Source organism: Prionailurus viverrinus, chromosome D1 (genome assembly GCF_022837055.1).
Source record: "Prionailurus viverrinus isolate Anna chromosome D1, UM_Priviv_1.0, whole genome shotgun sequence".
NCBI lineage: Eukaryota > Metazoa > Chordata > Mammalia > Carnivora > Felidae > Prionailurus > Prionailurus viverrinus.
In genome coordinates, this window is record NC_062570.1 from 54,719,639 (window position 1) to 54,745,479 (window position 25,841).

The following is a 25,841-nucleotide window of genomic DNA, read 5'->3' on the forward strand; positions in this document are numbered from 1 at the left end:
TAAGTAATCTCCACACCCAATGTGGGGCTAGAACCCACAACCCTGAGATCAAGAGTCACATGCTTTACCAGCTGAGCTAGCCAGGTACCCTCTTATTTGTATTGATTGATATATTTGGAAACATTTCATGTAAAACCTTAAAATAAAACTTTATTTTTTGATTAATAAGTGACTCCGGGATCATTATTCAGAATCTTGTGTCTCTAACTTTCTGTTTTTGCAACTTAATTATTTAGAATTTATTTCACTAGTACCCACATTTTATATTCATTTCAAAGTTATCAGGATCTATAACTAAATGTATAACTAAAGTAGGGAGAACTAGTGGATATATAACCTGACTTATGAAAAACTCCTTTGACTTTTATTCCTCTCTGTTTTTGCTCATTTGAGTTTTAGCAGATTTTTGTTTAGTGGTTATTTATTAGTGTTTTGAAGAGGGAATCTGTGGGAACTTAGAATATTTGTTTGCGTCAGAGAAGCTCAACTTCAATTCCTTAAGAATTAATGTGAATTGAATGACTTTGTAGGGGCTTGTTTTATAAGCTCCCTTCAATCATACTATAATATAGTCTGGTTCTCCATATAGTTAATTTACTAAACAAATAATCCTGAAATGAAAGTCACTTACCATCTCTCCCTGTGATACATTGAATGAGGTTCTGTTCGTGATGTTCTACCACTTATACTATTTCTTGTATCCACCTTGCATAGTTATTTAAGAAATATTCTCTACTTTGTAGATGAAGAAAATCTGACAGAGAAAAATCATTATTATTATTTCTGATCAGTCATAATGCTTAAAGCAATTTCTAATGTATAGCGTAGATTATACCCTGATGGATGATGTGAGAGAAGTGTTTAGATGATGTGGTTAGAGCTAACTGTGCTTGAATCTGGGTTCCTCTACTTACCATCTGAAGGCAGATTACTTAATTTCTTTGATATTCACTTTTCTGCACTTTAGAATGAGGATGATAATAAAGTTATTGTGAGGAATATATAAATTTATATTGTATATCTACTTGTGTAATTAGGTACTATGCTGAGCAATTATGGTTATACTGGTGAATAATGTAGCTTTGGGATCTATAGATGGGCTTCAGGCACCTGTGAAATCCCTTATATTATAAATAATAGCTCTTAGTTGTATATAATATATGTATTTTCTGGGCAAGTACCATGGTTTTCCGTAAATCCTCAGTTTGGTCTGTTTATACTTCATATACTTGACATGTTCTGTCACAAGGCATTTTAGTTACCTTTAACTTGATGCAGTAGTACTAATTTTGACACATGTAGTGAACCGCCTTGTCCATATAGGTCTCTTATTTTTGTGAATGTTGAATGTGAAAAGCATTGTGTTATTCTTGACTGTCACCAAAATTATGATCTTCATTGTCATTAAAATACATTATGTACCCGAAATAATGTGTAGGACATTATCCCACTTGGCTGTAATGACATCCTTCCTGGAGTCTAGTATTTAGATGTGGATGCCTAACTCTAAGAAGAATATTAATATGGTAGAATAAATGCTTTATGGGAAGGACCACAAAGAAGATGGTTGAATGAACTAAAAATACTTGATTTAGTAGAAATTTAGGGAGATATAATTATCTTTAAACATTTAAAGGATTGATTTGTGTAAGAGTATTTCTCTCAAGCACTGAGCCAGGATCCGTGGATACAAATTATGGGGAAGTAGAACTGTGCTTACAGAAGTGAGAACATTTGCTTTTTTTATATTGCAGAGAAATTGTTGTCTGAAGACTGATCGATGCTGTCAGAAGCATTTTCTAAACTTGTATGAGTGGAGTTTTTAAGGAGGCAGTAATCTTTTCGGCAAGAAATTCACTTAGAAACTGAGATAATAAATGAAGAGCAAGTAAAGCAAATAGAATTTTGACTTTTTTATTTAATAGATCGCTCTTGGATATTTTTCTTCATTGGTGAATATAATTTTTACTAGTGAAATGAAAAGTCTGCTTCTTTTGTTTAAAACTATTTCTTCAAAGTATTGCTAATTTTCATGGAGATTTCTGGTGTTGGAAATATGTTTCTGTCTCAGTCTTAAAACAAGGTTATGTGACAAAAGTTAACTTGTCTTTAGAATTCTGAGTTTTTTCTTTTTTTTTTTAAATCAGACTTTCTTTTTTTTTTTTTAACATTTATTTATTTTTGAGAGAGAGAGAGACAGAGCATGAACGGGGGAGGGTCAGAGAGAGAGGGAGACACAGAATCTGAAACAGGCTCCAGGCTCTGAGCTGTCAGCACAGAGCCCGACGCGGGGCTCGAACTCACAGACCGCAAGATCATGACCTGAGCCGAAGTCGGTCGCTTAACTGACTGAGCCACCCAGGTGCCCCTAGAATTCTGAGTTTTTTCAAGCTGTAAGTCAGCCTTTTTTTTTTTTTAAGTGTATTTTTATTTTGAGAGAGAGAGAGAGAATGAGTGCACACACAGGCCAGGGAGGGGTAGAGACAGAGGGGGAGAGAGAATCCCAAGCACGCTATCAGCGCGGAGCCTGACACAGGGCTCAGTTTTATGAACTGTGAGATCACGACCTGACCTGAAAACAAGAGTTGGATGCTTAACTGACTGAGCCATCTAAGCATCCCTGTAAGTCAGCCCCTGATAAATTTTTAAACTGAACTTTGCAATTTAAAAATCAAATGGAATATTTTTTTGTAAAAATAGTGATCCATAAAAAAAGAATTTTCTATATTTGATCTTCTTAAAATTTAATACCTAGGCAATATACAGTGTCTGCTTTCAGACCACAAAATGGAATTGAGCTAGAAATCAGTAATAGAAAGAGAGCTTTAAAATCTCCACATACTTAGATGTTAAATAATACACTTTTACATAACATGTGGGTCAAAGAAGAAATCTTTTTTTTTTTTTAATTTTTTTTTTTCAACGTTTATTTATTTTTGGGACAGAGAGAGACAGAGCATGAACGGGGGAGGGGCAGAGAGAGAGGGAGACACAGAATTGGAAACAGGCTCCAGGCTCCGAGCCATCAGCCCAGAGCCTGACATGGGGCTCAAACTCACGGACCGCGAGATCGTGACCTGGCTGAAGTCGGATGCTTAACCAACTGCGCCACCCAGGCGCCCCAAAGAAGAAATCTTAAGACAAATTTTTAAATATTTTGAGTTAAATGAAAATGCAGGTACAACTTGTCAAAATTTGTGGTTGAAAATTTGCAGTGAAAGCAATATTTGGAAAAACTTTGCATATAAAACAGGCTGGTTTTTTTTTTTTTTTAAGATCAACAAGATTGATAATCCACTAGCCAGGCTAACTAAGAAAAAAAGAGTGGACACAAATTAGTGATATCAGAAATTAAAGAAGGGGCATTACTACAAATCCCAGGGACATTAAAAGGATAATAAAGAAATACCGTGAACAACTGTACACACAAATTGATAACTTAGATGAAATGGACCAATTCCTTAAAAGACATCTGCCAAAATTCTCACAAGAAGAAGTAGACAATATGAACAGGCCTCTATCTATTAAATAAATTGGATCAATGATTAATAACCTTCTAAAACAGAAAGCAACAAGCCCAGATGGGTTCACTAGCGAATTCCACCAAACATTTAAGGAAGGAATTAAATTCCCTTCAGTCTCTTTCAGAAGATAGGAGAGGGAATAATGCCTAATTCATTTTATAAGGCCAGCATTACCCTAATAACAAAACCAGACAAAGACATTACAGGAAAGGGAAAGTGTAGACCAGTATCTCTCATGAACTTAGATGTAAAAATCCTTAAAAATTCCTTTTCAACATCGTATTCAAAGTCCTAGCTAATGCAGTAAGAAAAGGAAGTAAGAGATAGATTGGGAAGCAAAAAAGAAAACCATCTTTATGTGCAAATGACATGATCATCTATGTAGGAAATCTGAAAGAGTTAACAACAAACTCTCCTGGAACTTATAAGTGATTATAGCAGGGTAGCAAGATACAAGATTAATAAACAAAATGTCAGTTGCTTTCCTATATACCATACCATCAGTGAATATGTGAAATCTGAATTTAAAAACACAATACCATTTATATTATCTCCCCCCAAATTGAAATACTTTGGTATAATACAACAAAATATAAACAAATCTATCTGAGGAAAACTATAAAACTCTAATGAAAGAACCAAAAAAGAACTAAATAAATAGATATTCCATATTTGTGGATATGAGCATTTAATATTGCCAAAACGTCACTTTTTCCCAACCTAAAATCTATAGATTTAATGCAATCGTAACCAAAATCTCTGAGGTTATTTTGTGGATATTGGCAAACTTATTTTAAAATTTATATGAAGAGGGACACCTGGGTGGCTCAGTTGGTTGAACGTCTGACTCTTGATTTTGGCTCAGGTCATGATCCCAGGGTTGTGGGATTGAGCCCCACATCGGGTTCCGCACTGAGGGTGGAACCTGCTTAAGATTCTCTCTCCCTCTACCTGCCTCTCTCTCTCTCTCTCTCTCTCTCTCATAAAATAAAGTTTATATGGAGAGGCAAGAAACCCAAAATAGACAACACAATATTGAAGAAAAACAAAATTATAAGACTGACACTACCCAACTTCACGACTTACTATAAAGCTACAGTAATTGAGACAGTGTAGTATTGGTGAAAGAACAGACAAATATAAGGATGCCTGGCTGGCTCAGTTGGTGGAGTGTGTGACTCTTCATCTCGGGGTCATGAGTTCGAACCCCATGTTGTACGTAGAGATTACTTAAAAAAAAAAGACTAGACAAGTATATAGTGGAACAGAATAGGGAGCTATGAAATAAATCCGTATAAATATAGTCAACTGATCTTTCACAAAGGAGCAAAGACAATACAATGGAGAAAAAATGCTGGAAAAAATGGACATCCATATGTAAAACATTTAATCTAGACACTTTACACCCTTAAGAAAAATTAACTCAAAATGAATTACATATCGGGGAGCCTGGGTGGCTCAGTCAGTTAAGCGGCTGACTTTGGCTTGGGTCATGATCTCGCGGTCCGTGAGTTCGAGCCCTGCCATTGGGCTCTGTGCTGACAGCTCAGAGCCGGGGGCCTGTTTCAGATTCTGTGTCTCCCTCTCTCTGACCCTGCCCCGTTCATGCTTTGTCTCTCTCTGTCTCAAAAATAAATAAATGTTAAAAAAAAATTTTTTTTTAATGAATTACATATCTCCATATAAAATGCAAAACTATAAGTGTCTAAGAAGATAGCACAGAAGCAGATTGACAATTTTGGGTTTGCTGATAACTTTTTTGGTTCAATACCAAAGGTACAATCCATGAAAGAAAGAATTGATAAGAGCTGGGCTTCATTATAATTAAAAATTTCCGTTCTGGGAGGGCATTGTCAATATAATAAAAAGCTAAGCCACAGACTGGGAGAAAATATTTACCAAAGATGTATTTGATAAAGGCCTGTTATCCAAAATATATAAAGAACTCTTAAAACTCAACAATAAGAAAACGTGATTTAAAAATGGACCAAAGACCTTAACAGATTCCTTTGCAACAAAGGTATACAGATGACAAATACACACATATATTTGAACAGATATACACATGAAAAGTGGTCCACATCATATGTCATCAGTGAAATGTAAATTAAAATGAGATACTACTATATGCCTATTAGAATGGCCAAAATCCAGAACACTGACAACACCAAATGCTGACAAGGATGTGGAGTAGCAGGAACTTTCTGCCATTGCTTGTGGGAATGCACAATGGCATAGCCACTTTGAAAGACAGCCGATGGTTTCTTACCTAATTAAACACCATATGATCCAGCAGCCATACTCCTTGGTATTTGCCCAAAGGAGTTAAAGAGTTATGTTCACATAAAAACCTGCACACAAATGTTTATAGCAGCTTTATTCATACTTGCCAAAACTTGAAAGCCATGAAAATGTCAAAACTGATTAACTGAACATTTAAAATCTTTTCATTTCAAAGTATGTAAATTATACAATAAAAATGCTTTAAGAATTAAAAGGGTTTGACAATCATTTTCAAAAACCTGAATTCTAAACAGGTTGAGTTTTCATGTACCCAAAATTACAGACTCTGTCAAAGACATTTGTAAACCGTATGTTGCTAGTATAGCACAGTGATTGAGAAGATGGTCTCTGAAGTCAGACTGTAATTCAGTCCTGCCTTTAATCTATGCTAACTGCAACCTTAGGCAGATTACTATACATCTCTGCAGTGTCCTCACTTTCTTCATCTATAAAATGGGGGTAATAACAGCAGTACTTATAATCAGGTTATATTGGAATTATATGAACTAGTTCATGTAAAGTGCTTGGAGTAGTGCTCGGAACACAGTAATCACTCGCTGATGTTAAGTTCTGTTATCAATACTGTGGATATTACCCATTAATGCCTTCCTTCAGTTTCTTGGCCCCCATAGGAAATACTGTCACATTCCATTATCTTCCCTATTTTGTCACCTCATTAATTTGCAATCAGATGAAAAAAAGGTAGAATATTGCCGAACCCTGTAATCCTATACTATATATATTTACAGAGTTGCTATATTCACACTGTGCTGTGCCCTGAAAATGCAAAGACATGATGTAGTTTCTTAAGGAGTTCCAAATTGTGAGAGAAAGATACAGGGAAATAGCAAATGATAATATAAGATCATAAATGTGATCTCTGATGGAGATCATTCTGGTGTGCTATTTAGGAATCAGATACCTAACCCATACTTGGGAGAAGATGATGCCTATGCTTGGCTTTGTTTTTGTTTTGTCTTTTTTTTTTTTTTAAGTTTTTATTGTACTGTACTACCAGCTCAATTGCTTCTTAAAGGTTTAATCCCTACTACTAATTCTAACTCTGAGCAAACCTTAGACTTAGACTACTAGGAAAAATAATTTTCACAATATAATAATTAGGATGATATGCTCCATTTCACCAAAGTCTGAATTAACTTAAGGTACAGATAGTAAAACACAAGAGTTTAGAATCTGTTACGTCAAAATCAATCTGCCTGTTAATCTGGGCTTCTAACCTTTCCACTTCAACATTTTGTCCCATCTCAGTTAATAGCAGCCACATCCTTTCAGCTGCTTGGGGCTAAAACTTTGGGATACAATCTTGACTTGTCTTTTTTCTCACACTTCACATCCACTCTATCAGCAAATCCAAACAGCTGTCTGTGCAAAATGTATCCAGTGTTTGATCATTCCTCATCCACTTCATTGCTATGTTCTTATCCAAGCCACCATTAATTTTTTTTTTTTTTTTATGTTCATTTATTCTTTGAGAGAGAGAGAAAGCATGAGCAGGGGAGGGGCAGAGAGAGGAAGACACAGAATCTGAAGCGGGATCCAGGCTCTGAGCTGTCAGCACAGAGCCCAACACAGGGCTCAAACTCATGAACCACAAGATCATGTCCTGAGCCAAAGTCAGATGCTTAACTGACTGAGCCACCCAGGTGCCCCTAAGCCACTATTAATTTTGTTTTTAATACAGTTTAGGTGATTTTTAGTATATTCACAAAGTTGTGCAGCCATCACAGCTTTCAAACTCCAGGACATTTTCCCCACCCAGCAGAGCAACCCTGTACTGCCTACCCTGGACATTAGCAGTTTTATTCACCATTCTCCCTTTACACAGCCCATGGCAGCTGCCGATCTACTTTCAGTTTCTATAATTTGCCTATTCCAGACATTTCACATACATAGAATTATGTAATATGTGGCCATTGTGTCTGGCTTCTTTCAGAGAACATAATGGTTTCAGGGTTCGTTAATATACTTGGAATCATTACTGTGTTCCTTTTTATGGCTAAATAGTATTGCTTGCATGGATATACCACATTTGTTTATTCATTCTATGCTTGTCTTTGAAAGAATAGTTAGGGTTGGCTAGCTATGGGAAACACATTCAAGCCAAGAGAACAGAAATGCAAACCTGACATTCTAAGAGAGCATGGTATTTTGGAAGGATATATCTTTATTTTTTTATCTCGTGTTTTATTTATTTTAGAGAGAGAGAGAGCGCTAGCAGGGGAGGGGCAGAGTGATTGGGGGACAGAGGATCAGGAGTGGGCTCTGTCCTGACAACAGCAAGCTCGATGCAGGGCTTGAACTCCCAAACCGTGAGATCATGACCTGAGCCAAACTCAGTCGCTCAACCAACTGCATTACCTAGGCACCCCTGTAGGGTTATATCTAATACACCTGAGTGACGAAACATTTTAGAGAAAAACAAGCCCTGGAAGGAAGGAGAACAGAGCCACTGAATTATTGTTAGCATCCATAGTCTAGTCTAAGATTTCCTGGAGATAGTGATAAGAATTTGGGGTATAATTTGAATATATGATTATTTATAAAAATCCCCTCTGACTAGTTCAAAACTTGGGATTTTTTAATTTTTTATTTTTTAAAAATGTTTGGGAGAGAGCACACACACACACATGTGAACTGGAGAGGGGCAAAGAGAGGAAGAGAGAGAATCCCAAGCAGGCTCCATGCTCAGCAAGTAGCCTGAATGCGGGACTCCCATCCCACGACTGTGAGATCATGACCTGAGCCAAAATCAACAGTTGGGATGTTCAACTGACTGAGCCACCCAGGCATCCTCAAATTTGGGATTTTTAAAAAACTTATTTAGCATACTAAATTTCATTTTTAGATCAAAATAGGAGAACTCCAAATGTGGGTAGTTGTCTGTTTTCATACAATTATGACTACATGAGGCTTGCATTCTAACACAGTAGTTGGGTTAAAAGCTTTTACGGAGGTTTTTTTTTTTTTAATATTAAAATTTTTTTTAATGTTCATTTTTGAGACAGAGAGAGAGACAGTATGAGTGAAGGAGGAGCAGAGAGAGAGGGAGACAGAGAATCTGAAGCAGGCTCCAGGCTCTGAACTGTTAGCACAGAGTCCGAGCGAGGTTCGAATCTACGAACCACAAGATCATGACCTGAGCCGAAGTCAGACGCTTAACTGAGTGAGACACCCAGGTGCCCCATTATGGAGTTCTTTAATGAATTTTTCTGCTAAGTTTTTTTGTTGTTTAGTCAAATAATTAACATGGATTTTGTGGTAGTATTGGTTCTTTTCTTATGTTTGGAAACTTTTTTAAATAGATACAGTGAATAACTTAATATATTCAGTTCCCAGCATGACTTCAAAAAATAACAAGAAGGTTGAGACACTTTGTACATGTGGCATTCTCAGTGTACTAAGAGAAGTAATAACATTAAGTGGATAGAGTCTTAGGTTAGAAGCAGGTTGGTGTAATGAAGTTATAGGAAATGTGAACTTTGCCAAAACTAAATTTATTTAATATCTCTAACTTATCTCTAAGTTACTTTTTGTAATGTGGAGGCAGTGCCAGCATCCTGAAAGAGCATCTTAATCTGACCTCCTACTATTAGATAATTTATAATTCTAGAACTTCACTTTATTTGTAATGTGGTAACCTGTGAATTCATTCCCATATACAATAATATGTATAAACTTGTGTGTTCATTACCATATACAGTAACAAAATTTTAATATTCCCATCAGTGACAATTTTATTACTTCCTTAGGAGGCTGTTTTAATAATATTTGAGCGAATCCTGTCTTTTATTCTATAGATAAGGAAGCTGAGGCCTTTTGAAGCTCTATGACTTGTCCAGGGACACAGTCATCTAGGTTAGGAATAGGGATTCTATTCATTCATTAAATATTTCCTTAAGAGCCTACTTCATAAGTCAGTGTCCCTACTGTCACCAGAGTTAAGCTGGGATGGAGGTAGAAGGGGACAGGATAGAGACATGTATGGCATGGCAGATAAGAACAGAAATAATTTCATTTGAATACAAACTACATAGGATTAGAGATGTATACACATTGCTTTGACAACACAGATGGGAAGATCATGGTATTAATTAACTCAGTGGCAGATCTAGAGCTGACTTTTCCAACTCTTAGTCCAGGGTTTCATTGTTCTCTTCACTTTTACACATTGCTTATCTGGGGAGGAGAAATACCCAAGTGAGTTTTCTTGTCTATAGGCAGCATTTAAATCAATCATCTCTCACACAGTTCTGGTCTGGGTAGTAAAAATAGAGAATTGATAGGTTAAATCTTATTTATTTGGGATTTTCATGTATTTTTTTTTAAGTGTTTATTTATTTTTGAGAGAGCACAAATGGGGGAGGGCCAGAGAGGGCGACAAAGAATCTGAAGTGGGCTCTTCACTGGCATCAGCGAGCCAGATGTGGGGCTTGCACTCATGAACTGTGAGACTATGACCTGAGCCGAAGTCAGATGTTCAACCGACTTAGCCCCCCAGGTGCCCCAGGGTTTTCTTGTATTTTTTTTTTGAAATTGAAGTCTCTTCTTGTAGTTGCAAACTATAATTAACAGAACAACATCCAGTTTCCTAAATTCTTAGGTTTTTGAACTGTGTTGTAAGAGCTGACTTTGCTGTAATTATTCATAAAGACCTGGATCATAATGTTATAACAGCATCAAATGTTATTCTCTCTGTAGATGGAAAAGCTTTCTTACTTACAAATGAATCAAGAACTTGAATCATTTTGGGGCACCTGGGTGTCTCAGTCGGTTATTTGGCTCAGGTCACGATCTCACAGTTCATGAGTTCCAGTCCTACATTGGGCCCTTTGCTGACAGCTCAGAGCCTGGAGCCTGCTTCATATTCTGTGCCTCCCTTTCTCTCTGCCCCTCCCCAGCTCGCACTCTGTCTCTGTCTCTCTCAAAAATAAATAAATGTTTAAAAAAAAATTTTTTTTTTAACTTGAATCATTTTGTTTAAAACAAATGCCTCTTCAGGGAAATTTGACATTGCTTTTGTACTTCTTAGAGATTGCATACTACTTTTAAAAATTACCAGATTTTGAATTTTAATTTTGTTCCTACTGTTCTTTTCAGCCAAAGAGATTTGCATTGGCATTTTAATCAATAGAGAGTATAGATTGCTTCCTTTTGCAGAATAGTATATTTAATATGCATTAATTCCTAGTACTTAAATTCAAGTTAATTAAGATGAGGTGTACCAGGGTTTTGGGTGTTCTTGATTGTGTTTCTTTTTATTTTAATTTCTAATAGGTATTATTTTGAAAGCTCTTTAGAACAGAATTAAGAATTTTATGCTGTTTTGTTTTTTCCCTTATTTAGAAATCGAAACGAGTTGGCTGAGACTCTTGCCCTCCTGAAAGCACAGATTGATCCTGTGCTACTGAAAAACTCTAGCCAACAGGACAACTCTTCCCGGGAAAGTCCCAGCTTAGAGGATGAGGAGACTAAAAAGGAGGAAGAAGCACCTAAACAAGGTTTTTTTTGTGTGTTTTGTTTTGCTTTGTTTTGTAATTTCTTCTCTCTTCTTCTACTCCTGCTTCCAGCTGTATTAATTAGAATTCTCTCAATTTGAAAAGTTGAAGTCTTCCTGTAGAAGGAGGTTGATTTTTCTTTTCTTTAATGAAAAATAAGAAGCAAAAAGCCATTGAGTACTATCATCTTTTATATTGAACATTTAAAAAGTTTAAATAAAACATGTTCAGATCATCAAAACATTTTTACTATTTTAAGAATGCAAAGATACTTAGTGAACTCTTTTTTATCATTGGAGTAAAATGACCATAACATAGAATTTATCATTTTAAGTGTACAATTCTGTGTCATGAAGTACATTTACGTTGTTGGGCATCTGTCACCACCATCTGTTTCCGGAGTCATCCTCCCCATCTGAAACTCTGTACCTGTTAACCCCTCTCCCTAGCCCCTGGCATCCACCATTTTACTTTCTGAGTTTGCCTGACTCTAGGAATCTTGTGTTCAAGAAATCATAGACTGTTTGTTCATTTGTGACTGGCTAATTTCACCTAGCATAATGACAAGCTGAGTAATAATCCACTGTGTATGTGTGTCATGTTTTTATTTATTCATTGTCAGTAGACAGTTGAGTTTCTTCCACCTTTCGGCTGTTGTGAATAGTGCTGCTACAAACACAGGTGTACAAATATCTGTTCGAGCTCCTGCTTTCACTTCTCTTGGGTATATACCTAGAAGTGGAATTGCTGAATCATATGGTAGTTTGAGGATCTGCCATACCGTTTTTTACAGGTGCTGCACCATTTTATATTCCCACTAGTCATGTTACAGTGCAGCCCACAAAATGCTGTGTGTACATTTTCATTTCATCATCATAGCAGCTCCTTGAAGTAACTACTACTATTATTTCGATTTTAGAGTTGAGGGAATTAGGAAGTTTATAAACTTGCCCTCACTGCTATAGATAATAAAGTGTCAGAGTCTAGATTTAAACCCTGATCTTTATATCACCTATAGTCTTCAACTAGAGTGATCTAGGGCGGTACTTCTCAAATGTTAATAGACATGCTGTTTACCTGGTGATCTTTTTATAGTGCAGACACTGATTGAGTTGATCTGATGTGAGGCTGCCGATTTGCCATATTAAATAAGGACCTAGGTGACACTGATGATGCTGGTCAAAGGACCACACTTTGAATAGCAAAAGGTTATAGAGGCAGTTTCCTCCTAACCTTGTATTTGTCTAAATACAACAGTCTTTCAAAAAGCTGTTTTGTTTCAAATACAACAGAGTCTTTCAAAGTCTGTTCAAAAATACAACAAAGTCTTTCACTACTCCTTAGTGAATGCTGATGTTATCACCCTCAAGAGTTAAGAGAAAGCACAACGAGGGGCCCCCTGGGTGGCTCAGTTCATTAAGCATCTGACAAGAAATACTTACTGTACACCTGTGTTCCAAACACCATTTTAGTAGACAAAGACTGAAATCCTTGTCTTTGTGAAGCTTACACTAAAGTGGATAAAATAGCTGGCACATACCACTGCCCATGTGTCAAGCACTGTTCTCAGTGATTTACATAGAGTAAGTCATATAATCTTCGCAACAACTGTTAGGCATGGCATTAGTTCATTGTTGTTGTTTTCAGATGAGAGAAACTCGATACAGAGAGGTTTGAGTGACTTTCCCAGAGTCACATAACCTGTTAGTGGTGCACCCAGTATTCACACTTGGGCAGTCTTTCGGGTCTTTGTCCAGAGTGCCTGTACTTTCGATGCTGCACTAACATATAATTTGTAGTAGACAGTTTTATTCAGCCCCCAAAGCCCTATCTCTTACTCTATCCTCTCAGGTGTAATTATGTTCTGTTCCAACCAAGACCAAAGAAATGGGATTCTGGGCTTGTCATTTTTATTACTATTAGATATAAACAAACTATTAGATATAGCCCCCCTTGGGCGGGGGGCTAGGGGGATATTCGGAAATCAGACATCAGGGAGGAAAAAATAAACAGGAAATGAATAAAGAATAAAACAGTTACTCTTACTCTTGCAACTGAAATAGATTTTTCTTTGTTAAATTGTCATGCTTTGTGTCTAACCTTAGGAAAATTACTTTTTATATACATGCCAAGAAGAAATGCATTACATATAAAAATAGGCAGAAAAAAGATCCAAAAATGGCATCATATGTCCAAAAACATTCACTAACTAAATAATTAAATTGGTTTTTTAATTTCAAATGTAATTAGAATTGCCTTTGAAAAAGTCTGAATTTCTTAAACTGCCATTCAGAATCTCCTAGTCTGGCCTGTTTTCTTACAGGATCACTGGTTCCAGATTATCTAGACTTCTTTATTTTCTCCTGGTGTCTTGGGCATTCTTTCCGTGTCTTATCATGCTTTTATCTCGAGATAATGTTACTCCAGTGTGGAAATTCTAGTTATTCTTCAGGGCCATCTAGAATCTCCTAATCTTGATCCTTTTTCCAAGTTCTGCTGACACTCATTTTTTTCACACTCACATTAGGGTCAGTCATACTACTACTGTAAGAGCTTGAAGCTCTTTAAAATTTGTTGACTATTATTCTCAGACTATAATAGATTGCAAAGCAAGTGTTAGGTATAACTTAAGTCCTTCTCTGTTTAAGACCCAGGATATTTTGTTAGGTGATATACTACCTGGAAGTTACTTACAGGATGCCATGAAGTTGAATCTATATTTTTACTCCATGTTAGATACTGTATTCTAATTTAGAAGGGATGAAAAAATTAAAAAAGGAAATTTTATGGGGAAAAACAAAGTTGAAGGAAATCCTAACCTTTATTTTAGTTTTCTTCTGCTAATTGGAAAAAGTCTTTCTTTTGTTAAATTTTGCAGTCATACTCTTCTGCCTATATGTTAGGCACGGCTTGTGAGTTTGAGCCCCGCGTCAGGCTCTGTGCTGACAGCTCAGAGCCTGGAGCCTGTTTCAGATTCTGTGTCTCCCTCTCTCTCTGACCCTCCCCCGTTCAAGCTCTGTCCCTCTCTGTCTCAAAAATAAATAAACATTAAAAAAAATTTTTTTTTAAATATCATTTGAGAATCTTTAATAGAGAGTTGAAATTGTAGATTTGCAGCATGCAAGTCTGATTTGGCCTGAAAACGTGTTTATTTTCATTTGTCCAAAGCAAGTGCTGCTTTGTTTTTTGTTTTGTTTTTAATTAATGTAAAAGTTGCCATTTTGAAGTGTACTATTCAGTGGTTTTTAGTATATTCACAATGTTGTGCAACCATAACTACCATCTAATTATAGAACATTTCCATCATCCCATAAAGAAACCCTGTAACCTTAATTAAGCAGTCACTTGCCATTTTTTATCTTCCCCTAACCCCTAGAAGCCACTAATCTACTTTCTGTCTCTGTGGATTTGCCTGGTTTGAACATTTCATATATATGGAATCATACGACATAGGGCCTTTTGTGTCTGACTTCTTTTGCATGGCAAAACTGCTGCTTCTTTCACTTTCAAGGTCTACCCTTGTTGTAGCATGTATCAGCACTTAATTCTTTATTATGAATAATATTTCCTTGTATAGATATACCACATTTGTTAATTTATTAGTTGATGGACATTTGACTTGTTTCCACTTTTTGGCTATTATGAATAATGCTACTATGAACATCCATGTACAGATTTTTGTGGAAACATGTTTTCATGTGTGTCCTTTTTTTATTTTTTGATTTGAATTAGCTGTGAACATTTAAAATTGGAAATTAGAAGAGTTGGTAACTATGGAGCATTATTTTTGCCTATCAACAATGGACTGTACCTGAATAATGGTTGACCCTCCTTAGTATTCTCATTCTCTGCTTTACCTTAGTTCTCTCTTCCATCCCCTAAGCTTGGGCTTAGTCTCAGCAGCTTAGCCGAGTACTTATATTTTTTCTTTCTTATGATATAGTTAAAGTGAAAAAAATATTATATTCATGTGTCTATAAAATAATGAAAAACACAAAAGAAGAGAAAGGAAAATGGGAGAATCTCCTTGTTTGCAACAATGAAGACAATTCCTACAGTTATAATAGGTAAAGTAAGCTATAGATGATTGTCTTGTAGCCATTACTAACATGGTATCTGATATAAAGCTTAAATTCAACATGGCAAAATAATATAACTTAGTGTAGTGTATTAGTCTGCCCCATCTGCCATAACAGAATATAAGGCTTGGTGGCTTAAACAGCAGACATTTATTTTCTCACAGTTTGGGAGGCTAAAAGTCCCAGATTAAGGTGCCAGCTGACTCAGTTTCTGGTGAGGGCTTCCTTCCTGGCTTATAAATGGCTGCCTTCTTTCTGTGCCCTCGCATGACCTCTTCTATTTTGTATGTGTGTTGAGAGTGATCTGGTGTTTCCCTTTTCTTACAAGGGCACCAGCCCTCTTGGATTAGGGCTCCACCTTTTTGATATCATTTAACAATAATTACCTCACTGAGGGCCCTGTCTCCCAATACAGCCACATTTGGGATTTGGGGCTTTATCATATGAATTTAGGGAGGGACATAATTCACTCCATACATGTAGTATTGTGAAACCGTCCACAGTAATATGATGGGTAATGGAAAAGACACCTGGTCGAGAAATTGGGAAAGACGGAGAGAGCTGAAATTTTAAGATGTGTTTCTTCATGCTATTATGAGCAGTTATGTATGGAGATTTTTTCTTTTCCTTTAATTCCAGTGCAGTTACCATATAGTGTTAATATTAGTTTCAGGTGTACAATGTAATGATTCAGCAATTCCATCTGAATTGGTTGATGAGCAGTTATATATTTTTAAGAAAAAATACTACATGTGTACCAAAACCTTTTTTTTAATGTTGAGTTTGGATCCAGCAAAAAATGTGTCCAACTAGACTGAGTATTTGCATACATAAGTACAGTTGCAAATACTCTTAACTCATAGTGAATAGACTACTAGGAACAAACGGACAAGAAGTTAAGTCATTTGTTAAATTTTGTATCATAGCTGATGAAAGCACAGATATTAATATTATGCAAATATACATATAATACAAATATAATACAAATATTAGTGATTTATTTGTAGCATCTATGAGCCTTTTTGTTTTGAATATTTATTTGAATATGGTTCCTTAGTGAGTCCAAATTTAGGAGATGGCTTTTTTGTACATTGAGAAAAAAGTTTTATTTATTAATTTTTTTTTTTTTTTTAGTTTTAAATCTAAATGTAGGGGCACCTGGCTGGCTTGCCTGGAGGGGCATGTGACTCTTGATCTCTTAACCCCATGTTACTTGTAAAGATTACTTAAAAATAAAATCTGGGGTGCCTGGGTGGCTCATTCAGTTAAGTGTCCAACTCTTGATTTCGACTCACCTCATGAGCTTACCGTTGATGGGTTCCAGCCCTGCATTGGTGGAGCTCTTCAGAGCTCTTCAGGTGGAGCCTGCTTGGGATTCTTTCTCTCTCCCTTTCTCTCAGCCCTGCTCCTGCCTGCTCTTGCTCTCTCTCTCGCTCTCTCTCAAAATAAGTAAACTTGAAAAAAAAAAAAAAATAGGTGTGCCTGAGTAGCTCAGTCAAACATCTGACTCAGTCCCTGCTCAGGTCTTGATCTCTGGGTCATGAGTTCAAGCCCCGTATTGGAGCTTCAGCATGGAGCCTACAGGAAGGAAAGAAGGAAGGAAGGAAGGAAGGAAGGAAGGAAGGAAGGAAGGAAGGAGGAAGGGAAAGAGAAGAGAAGAAAAAAAAAAGAAAAGAAAAGAAAGAGGGAGGGAGGAAGGAAGAAAAGAAAAGAAAAAAGAAAAGAAAAGAAAAAAGAAAAGAAAGAGGGAGGGAGGGAGGGAGGGAGAAAAAGTTACCTAGATTCGATCCTTCTTTGACCATTGTGATCATGTCTGACACAAAGCTTAAATTGGTGGTGATGACATTTTGTAAACACATCACAATTTTGAAGACAAAAGAATGGAACTTCACTGTGTTATTATCTGAGTGTTTCTTTGAATTTTGTTTTAAATGTTTCTCAGGGGAGGGGCAGAGAGAGAGGGAGACACAGAATCTGAAGCAGGCTCCAGGCTCTGAGCTGTCAGCACAGAGCCCAATGAGGGGCTCGAACTCACAGACTGTGAGATCATGACCTGAGCTGAAGTCGGATGCTTAACTGACTGAGCCACCCAGGTGCCCCTGAGTGTTTCTTTGTATAAAAAATTTAAAGTGAAACATGTCACAGTTATGGTAATTAACCATTTGAACTGAATAAGCTCTTAAAGCCTGCCTTCTGGGTGAATCAGTTTTTTTACTTAATGAATGTACACAGTGCAATAGTTTTCTGCACTATGAGGTTTGATAATCCAAAGTGCCCAGCAGGAATCTTCAGTTCAACTAAGCATTTGGACCCACAAGACTACTACAGATCACACTTGGCATCAGTCTACTAAGATCAATGTAAGACAGAGCTTGCCAACAGGAGTAGCAGCTTGCCAACAGGTTTAGGCTTTGCTGCAGTCTGTGTTGCAGTTTATATGGCCATCCAGGAATCCAGGAGCAATCTTCTTCCCGCTGACAACTTCAGGACCAAGTATATGGGATTCACATTGAATAGGTGTGGGAACTGCTTTGTCTTAAAGGCCTCATGTTCCATAGAGGCCAGTATCTCTTATAATAAACTCTATAGGCTATATATATTCAGTGGTCCTCATGCCCAAATAGATGAGTCCCTACATTCAGGAGTGCCCCAAGTATGACATCCCCATCATGTGTTTATATTTTTTCTTAGTTTAGATGTATTTTATCAGTTAGAGGTTATTGATAACATATGCACTGTTGCCTAGTGATGGTCTGGTTGACATTCCAGTTTTTTTAGTTAACTAAGGGAGTAGAACTTAACCAACAGTCAAATTCTCGGGAGAAGAAAAGCTTTTCTTAACCTGTGGCCCATAGATGGCTTAGCCGTGATGTGGTGCTATGAAAACTTTCTGGGGAGTGGCGGGAATCATAACTTTTTAATATCATTTAGGTTAAAAAAAAAATCCATACCTTATCAACTAATATCTTCTCAAAGATTCAGGTTGGCAATACAGTTCAAATACTTGGGATACAACTAATAAGTTGATTCACATGTTTTTCATGAATTTGGTTCAATAGGGAATGTAGTAGATAAGGAATAATTTGGCCCACTTTCCTAAACTGCAGTTGGTATTCAGAGATGGATATGATGGCTTGAATTCTGAAATAGGTTCTCCAACTTCAAACTTACGGAAAATTAATACTGTTTAGTTTACCTTTCTTTTTTTTTTTTTAATTTTTTTTTTAACGTTTTATTTTTAGGACAGGGAGAGACAGAGCATGAACAGGGGAGGGTCAGAGAGAGGGAGACACAAAATCTGAAACAGGCTCCAGGTTCCGAGCTGTCAGCACAGAGCCTGACGCGGGGCTCGAACTCACGGACCGTGAGATCATGACCTGAGCCGAAGTCGGACGCTTAACTGACTGAGCCACCCAGGCGCCCCGTAGTTTACCTTTCTAAACTAGTATCAACAGAATACTATGAAGAGCTATAGAATACACCAGTTTACTAGTATAGTACCGAAAACTAAATAATGTTGGCATTCAATTACAAAAATTATGTGAATATCCTGAGAGTAGATGTCCTATATACAAAATCGTATCAGTGTTGCCAGTACTTAGTGTTCATCAACAGCTGTTTACTAGCAGAAAGTATATAGTAGTAAAAAAAAAAAAGTATAAAGTAGTAAATTCCCTATTAAATGACTCCAGGCTAAATTCTATATTGCATGTAACAGTGGTAAGTACTAGATCCCTACATTGTCATAATGAACAGCCCCCTCCTGAAAAAAAATTATCCAGTTTCTGATTCCAAGTCAAAGGAATAATGAATTATGAAACAAAATATATAAATTAAGTAGGTTTTTAAAATTTTTAACATAATGGGGCGCCTAGGTGGCTCAGTCGGTTAAGCGTCTGACTTCAGTTCAGTGAGGATCTCGTGGTTCACGAGTTTGAGCCCCACGTCGGGCTCTGTGCTGACAGCTCAGAGCCTGGAACCTGCTTCAGATTCTGTGTCTCCCTCTCTCTCAGCCCCTCCCCTGCTCATGCTCTGTCTCTCTCTGTGTCTCAATAATAAATAAACATTAAAAAAATTAAAAAAAAAAGAATTTAAAATTTTAAACATAATGACCAGCATTATACATATTTGTATTGTGTTCAATAAAAACAGAATTTATTTATGTTTCTAACATTCTGTTTTTCTTACCTTCAGCCCACTTTATTCATTTATATTATCTGTCTGGCCCCTGTGGCCATTAGAGTTTGTAACCCCTTCCATAGAAGGGGTGGGTACTAATTGTTAACAGCTATGAAGAAATATTTTGGTATGATATGGGTGTTTAATCTAGAGATTATGGATGGGTGTCAAAATGTCCTTGTACCGAGCACAAAATAGTGCACTATTTATATTACCTTTTAAAATATCGTTTCACTCCAAAAAGATACAGAGAGACAAGATAAATACAAGTATTATTGTCACCTTATTTCAATAGCTTAAACAGTTCCCTTTATAAAAGAAAATGTACTATTTTTATGACACCATCATTCTTTACATCAGGCCTGACTTAAATTGTCAAGATAAAAGACAAAATACACTGAAGTTCACATTTCTTTATTTTTATTTTTAATTTAATTTAATTTTTATTTTATGTTGCTTCTTATGTGAGTGATTTGTGCTTATTGGAGAGGGAAAGAGAAGAGCATAAGAAACTTCATGATTCAATTGACTATTGAAATTATTCTAAGTTTGGTGTGACTTGAATTAGAAAGGAAAAATTGAAGTTATTATTCTTGGTTTTTGGAAAATGGCAGTGGTATTGTTTTTGAGTCTTTATAGATTCCTTCATTAAAGGAATATTATCACCCTGTGCTCTCTTCTCTCTCCAGAAAAAAAAAAAAGAATATTATCAGTGGCAAAAGTTAAAAATGATAGACAGTATCTGAAACAAAGCTCTTAAAAGAGCTGGGGTACTATGGGCCTCAGGAGTTCTCAAACTTTTCCAGCCAAAGCTCCCTTCCAGAATAAACTCCACACCGAGCTTTGTCCAAACTTCTAGGAATAGAATCAAAATGAAGTAGGACAGGGACAATATAGACATGCAAAAAAGAAACTTCAAATAAAAGTATGAGAGAGGAATAGAGTTTGGTGATCTCATTAAATAAATCACTTTAGTTTTGAATATCTCACTAAAATAACAGATGGGGAGCTCCAGAGCTATGAAATTAGAACTATCCATTTGACATAAAAATAAGCAACTAAAAAGGATCAAAGTAAATCCCATAGGATTATGAGAACAAAAGGGAATAAGAAGCAGGATACTCTCACTGCCACGAATGAAAGCTTATCGTAAAGACTTTCCCTCAAAATGTGAAAACTATAAAAATGTGAAAACTTCATAGGTGGTAGAACTGAGAAGAGTCAAGATTTTTCAAAAATCTAGAAGGAACGTCAGAGTGAACAAACACAAGATAGTGCCTTTACAAAATAACAAATGAAAAGCTGTATTATTTTTTTAATCAAAAAGAAATGAAGAGGGGTACCTGGGTGGCTCAATCAGTTAAGCGTCCAACTTCAGCTCAGCTCATGATGTCCTGGTTTGTGAATTCAACCCTGCATCAAGGCTCTGTGCTGACAGCTTAGAGCCTGTAGCCTGCTTTGGATTCTCTCTCTCTTTCTCTCTCTCCCTCTCTCTCTCTCACTCTCTCTCTCTCTCTCTCTCTCTCTCTGTCTCTCTGTCTCTATGTCTCTCTCTCTGCCCCGCCCCTGTTCCCACTCTGTCTCTCTCTCTCTCTCAAAAATAAACATTGAAAAAAATTAATGAAACTCAACAGGAAGAAATAAGGATTTGAAGATAGGAAAGAAAATCAGCAAGCATCTAGTATAAAGGAAACGAAAACCAGAGCAAGGGAACAGACAAAAATACTAAAGTCGGGGGGCGCCTGGGTGGCTCAGTCGGTTGGGCGGCCAACTTCGGCTCAGGTCACGATCTCACGGTCCGTGAGTTCGAGCCCCGCGTCGGGCTCTGGGCTGATGGCTCAGAGCCTGGAGCCTGCTTCCAATTCTGTGTCTCCCTCTCTTTCTGCGCCTCCCCTGTTCATGCTCTGTCTCTCTCTGTCTCAAAAATAAATAAAACGTTAAAAAAAAATTGAAAAAAAAAATACGAAAGTCTGCTTAACAAAACCTCCTGAAACAAAGTTGTTAGGCTGTATATTGAAATGACACTGCGTACCTTGGAAAATCAACCCAGAACACCCAACTTCAGGACATATTCCAGTAAAATTATTGGGATTTGAAGAAAGAAAGTCTTTGTTTATCCAAGCAAAAAGACCACATGATTTATAGAGGAAAGAAAATCAGACTGCCATCGCTCTATTTGAAAGCAATGCTTTATGATAGAAGAAAATGCCATAACGTGTGTGAGGCAACAAAAATGTGACCCAGGGACTTCATGTCCAGCCAAAGTAGCTTTCACATAAAGACTGCAGTTACACTTACCAAAGTCTAAGGTCTGTTTTCCCATGAATCTTTTCTATAGAAATCTTCAAGCAGGGGCACCTGAGTGGCTCTATCAGTTAAGCGGCTGACTTCAGTTCAGGCAGGTCATGATCTCATGGCTTGTGAGTTTGGGCCCTGCGTCAGGCTCTGTGATGACAGCTCAGAGCCTGGAGCCTGCTTCAGATTCTGTGTCTCCCTCTCTCTCTGCCCCTCCCCCACTCACACTCTGTCTCTGTCTCTCTCTCAAAAACAAACATTAAAAAATTAAAAAACAGTACTTAAGAAATCTTCAAACAAACGAGCTTCAGATAGCCAGAATGACTATCACAATATCAGTGCTGTATGTTGTCAAAATACATGTAAATATGTTCATTTGTATGGCTTAATATTCATGTGTATGTTTCCTACCTCTGTTTATGAGAGTAATCTAAGAACAATGATGCCCCAGTAGCAGTGAGCACTATTTTAGCCTCTAGATTTTTATTTCAAAAAATCATTCTCCAATAAAAAGAACCAGTGCTCCTCAGACTGATTCTGGTGATGGGCAGAGAAAATACAAGATGAACCCGGGACATTTTAGAATGCGAGAAACTAAAGAGGTGCTCAGAAAAGAATTTGGGCATATCAGTAAGACACAGGTGCCAACCAGAAAGAGCACCCAGTGGTGAAAGCAGAAACTGTTTTACTACATATATACTGATAGATAGATTTAAACCATAGATTTAAATAAATGCCCATAAGTTTCTACTTATATAAATACATAATTGCATAAATAAATAAAGTGAAGGGATAGCTTTTCCCTGCAGACAAATATTAGTTAATTAATGTAGAAGGAATGAGGGAAATAAAAAATCACCAGTGTGGAAACACTACAGTAATCATTGATATAGGCAAGCTCTCTGACAGATGCTAAAATCAGTCGTTTATAGTTTGTGGAGGAGTATTAGCATAATTTCAAAGCATCTTCCCAAGATGCTTTACCTGTTAGAAAAAGAAAAATGATAATTTTACAATAGCATAACCAGCCAACAGAACCTTAACCAAGTGATTGAAGTATTAACATCATGTATTCTCTGGTGTAATATACAGCATCTCTTATGGAATTTTTGTCAAAAATGTATAATTTCAAGAAAACATTTAAAAGCCCAAATTGGGGCACCTGGGTGGCTCAGTCGATTGAGCGTCTGACTTCTGCTCAGGTCATGATCTCAGGGCTCATGGGTTCAGGGCTTGTGTCAGGCTCTGTGATGACAACTCAGATCCTGTAGCCAGCTTCAGATTCTGTGTCTTCATCTCTGCCCCTCCCCCACTCATACATACTCTGTCTCTCTCAAAAACAAATATTAAAATTTTTTAATTAAAACCCCAAATTAAGAGGTATTCTATAAATTAACTGTGTCAAAGTTAGAAGAAACAGGGAAAGAATGAGGAGCAAAGATTGGAGGAGGCAAGAACATAAGAACAAAATGAGACCTGAAACCTTAAACAGAAAAGATATTGGGGGGAAAACTGGCAAAATTTAAATAAAATCTGTTTAATTAATAGTATTTTACTGATGTTAATTTCCTGGTTTTGATAATTATACTATGGAACATGTAGGTTCTTAACTTTAGGAAAAACAGAGTGAAAGTACTAGAACTATTTTTGTAACATATCTGTATGTCTAAAATTATTTCAAAGATTTTAAAAACGATGTTGGGTGAGCATTAAATTTGTAGTTACATGTAGCTAAATCTAAATGGCAGAAATGAGAAAGAATGTGTAGTCTTTAATGGCTATGTGTTTTGACAATGGAGCTATAGTAAGACAACAAGTGGAGAAAGAATGGGAAGAGTACAAGCACTTCTTGACTTTTTAATAAATCACTTTGATGATGATGTCAATATTGTTATTCTGAGAATGTTTTATATATAACGTGAGGAAAAAATATTTTATTTTAATTATATCATCCATGGTATCCTTTAAAACCAAGATTCTCTGGGGGGTACAGGTGGAGCAGGAGAAATAAGATGTAAGATAGAAGAGATTAAGGAAACACTGAAATATCATTATGAATTCATGAGGTTTTCCCCTCACATATTTATTTGTTTATTTGTTTGTTTACTTTGAGAGACAGGGAGAGAGGGAATCCCAAGCTGACTCCACACTGTCAGCACAGAGCCCGATTTGAGCTCGATCTCACGACCATGAGATCGTGACCTGAGCCGATACCAACAATCAGATGCTTAACCGGCTGAGCCACCCAGGTGCCCCTTAAATTTTTATTTAAATTCTAGTTCATTAACTCATGAGTTATTTTTATTAAAAAATATATGCATGTCTTTGGTAGTTCTGTCCACTGAAAAGACTTAGAAACGGTGGCCAACCCAACAGTAGTGAGCAGCCTTAACACCTGGATTTCGGTTGTGAAAATAGTTTCCCACCAATTCTGAGCCGAGAAACATCTTGTCATTCCAGATAGTATGGATGTTATCAGAGTCCTGTCAAAAAGATTCAGGAGCCAACTTAAAGAGGTCTTAAAGAGATTTTCACTGCCAAAGACAGGACAATTTAAGCATCAACAAGAATAATACTTATAATGGATTAAAGTATAATTGAATATATCTTAAATCCGTGATTTCATTATGACACTAAAAGAAAAATTGGTTACCTTTGGAGAATGTCAGTGGAGACCAAGTTATTATTTTGAAAATTGTTAAATGAAAAGAATCATTCATCCTGCCTTTTCTGTATGAATTGTACCATTGTGTAGCAAAATAGTGAATTAGTAAAGTTTATAGAATTTATTCCAACAAGTCATTGATGGAAGAATGATAGGATGGGAATATCCTCATTTTGCAATTCCTGATAAAGGTTTTAGGGAACATCAGTATCTATTAACCTCATAAAAAGAATAAAATCAGACATTAATGCCTTTTGGTAAAGAATACATCATCAGTGAAGTAGTTTTGCCACAGAAATTGAACTTGAATCTGATGAAGACTATAGATCAGAATGACAACTCAAGGGACAAAAAGGACAGAGGAGCAGGGGAATACAGTCAGCATAATGCAGAAATGATAGGACAAATGATTCAGTGACAAATAAACTGCAAGAAAAATAAAAGATGGAGGGGACAAGAGGAGATTAAAGAGACATGAAAAAGAAAACAGCACACAGGTAAAACTAAAACAAGGAAATGATTAATATAAAAGTCAGATTAATGGTTATTTTATTCTCGGTAGGGAGAGGGAATTCTTGGGGAAAGGCATGTGTAGGGCTTGGAGAATATCTGGCAAGGTTCTATTTCCTGTTTGCCTTCTAATAATTTAATCCGTTTTGTTATACTTAATCATAAAAAAGCCTTTGATATCTTCCATGTAATTTTTAAAGAATAAAAGAATTGGCCCCAATTCATATCCCTTTAGCATGTAGTAAAATGGTACTATTGATATTTTAGCACAGGCATCTCCTGTTTTGTCCATTAGGTACATGTTGATGATATCAAATGATACTTGCATTATTTTGAGCCCCTTTTGGAAACTGTAAAATCTTAACACGTCTTTAAAATGGTGAAAACTTTCTTTGTCAAAATACTTCAGTTGCAAAAATATATTCCTCTCGTAGGCATGGTTGATATTTTACCTGTAATATTTCATTCATTCATTCCAATCAGCATTTATTTATTGAGTACATGGTATGTATCCTGCATTATTTTTGGTACTGGGAATAAATCTGTGAACAAAATCAGTCGACTTTTAGCCTTCATGACACTTACATAGTATGGAGAGGTAGACAATAAGATTAATAAATACATGGTGTGTTTGATGATATTGATAAGGAGCTATAGAAGGAAAATAATTTGGGGGAAGAGGGTGGGTGTAGCTTTAGATTGGGAGCCTAGGAAAGGACTCACTGAAAATGTGACACTTGAGTAAAAACTAAAGGGTCTGGAAGAGTAAGCCATGCAGATACCCAAGGAA

At 36.6% G+C, this 25,841-nt stretch overlaps 1 protein-coding gene across 2 annotated transcripts in view; it reads left to right on the top strand.

Moving 5' to 3' along the window:
- The window catches only part of RSF1 (remodeling and spacing factor 1), a 161,460-nt gene that overhangs the window by 91,383 nt on the left and 44,236 nt on the right, over positions 1-25,841 (top strand). For both annotated transcript variants that reach the window (XM_047879204.1, XM_047879203.1), the window contains exon 5: positions 11,172-11,326. In XM_047879204.1, the coding sequence (XP_047735160.1) occupies positions 11,172-11,326 (155 nt within the window). The remainder of the gene's footprint in view (positions 1-11,171; positions 11,327-25,841) is intronic.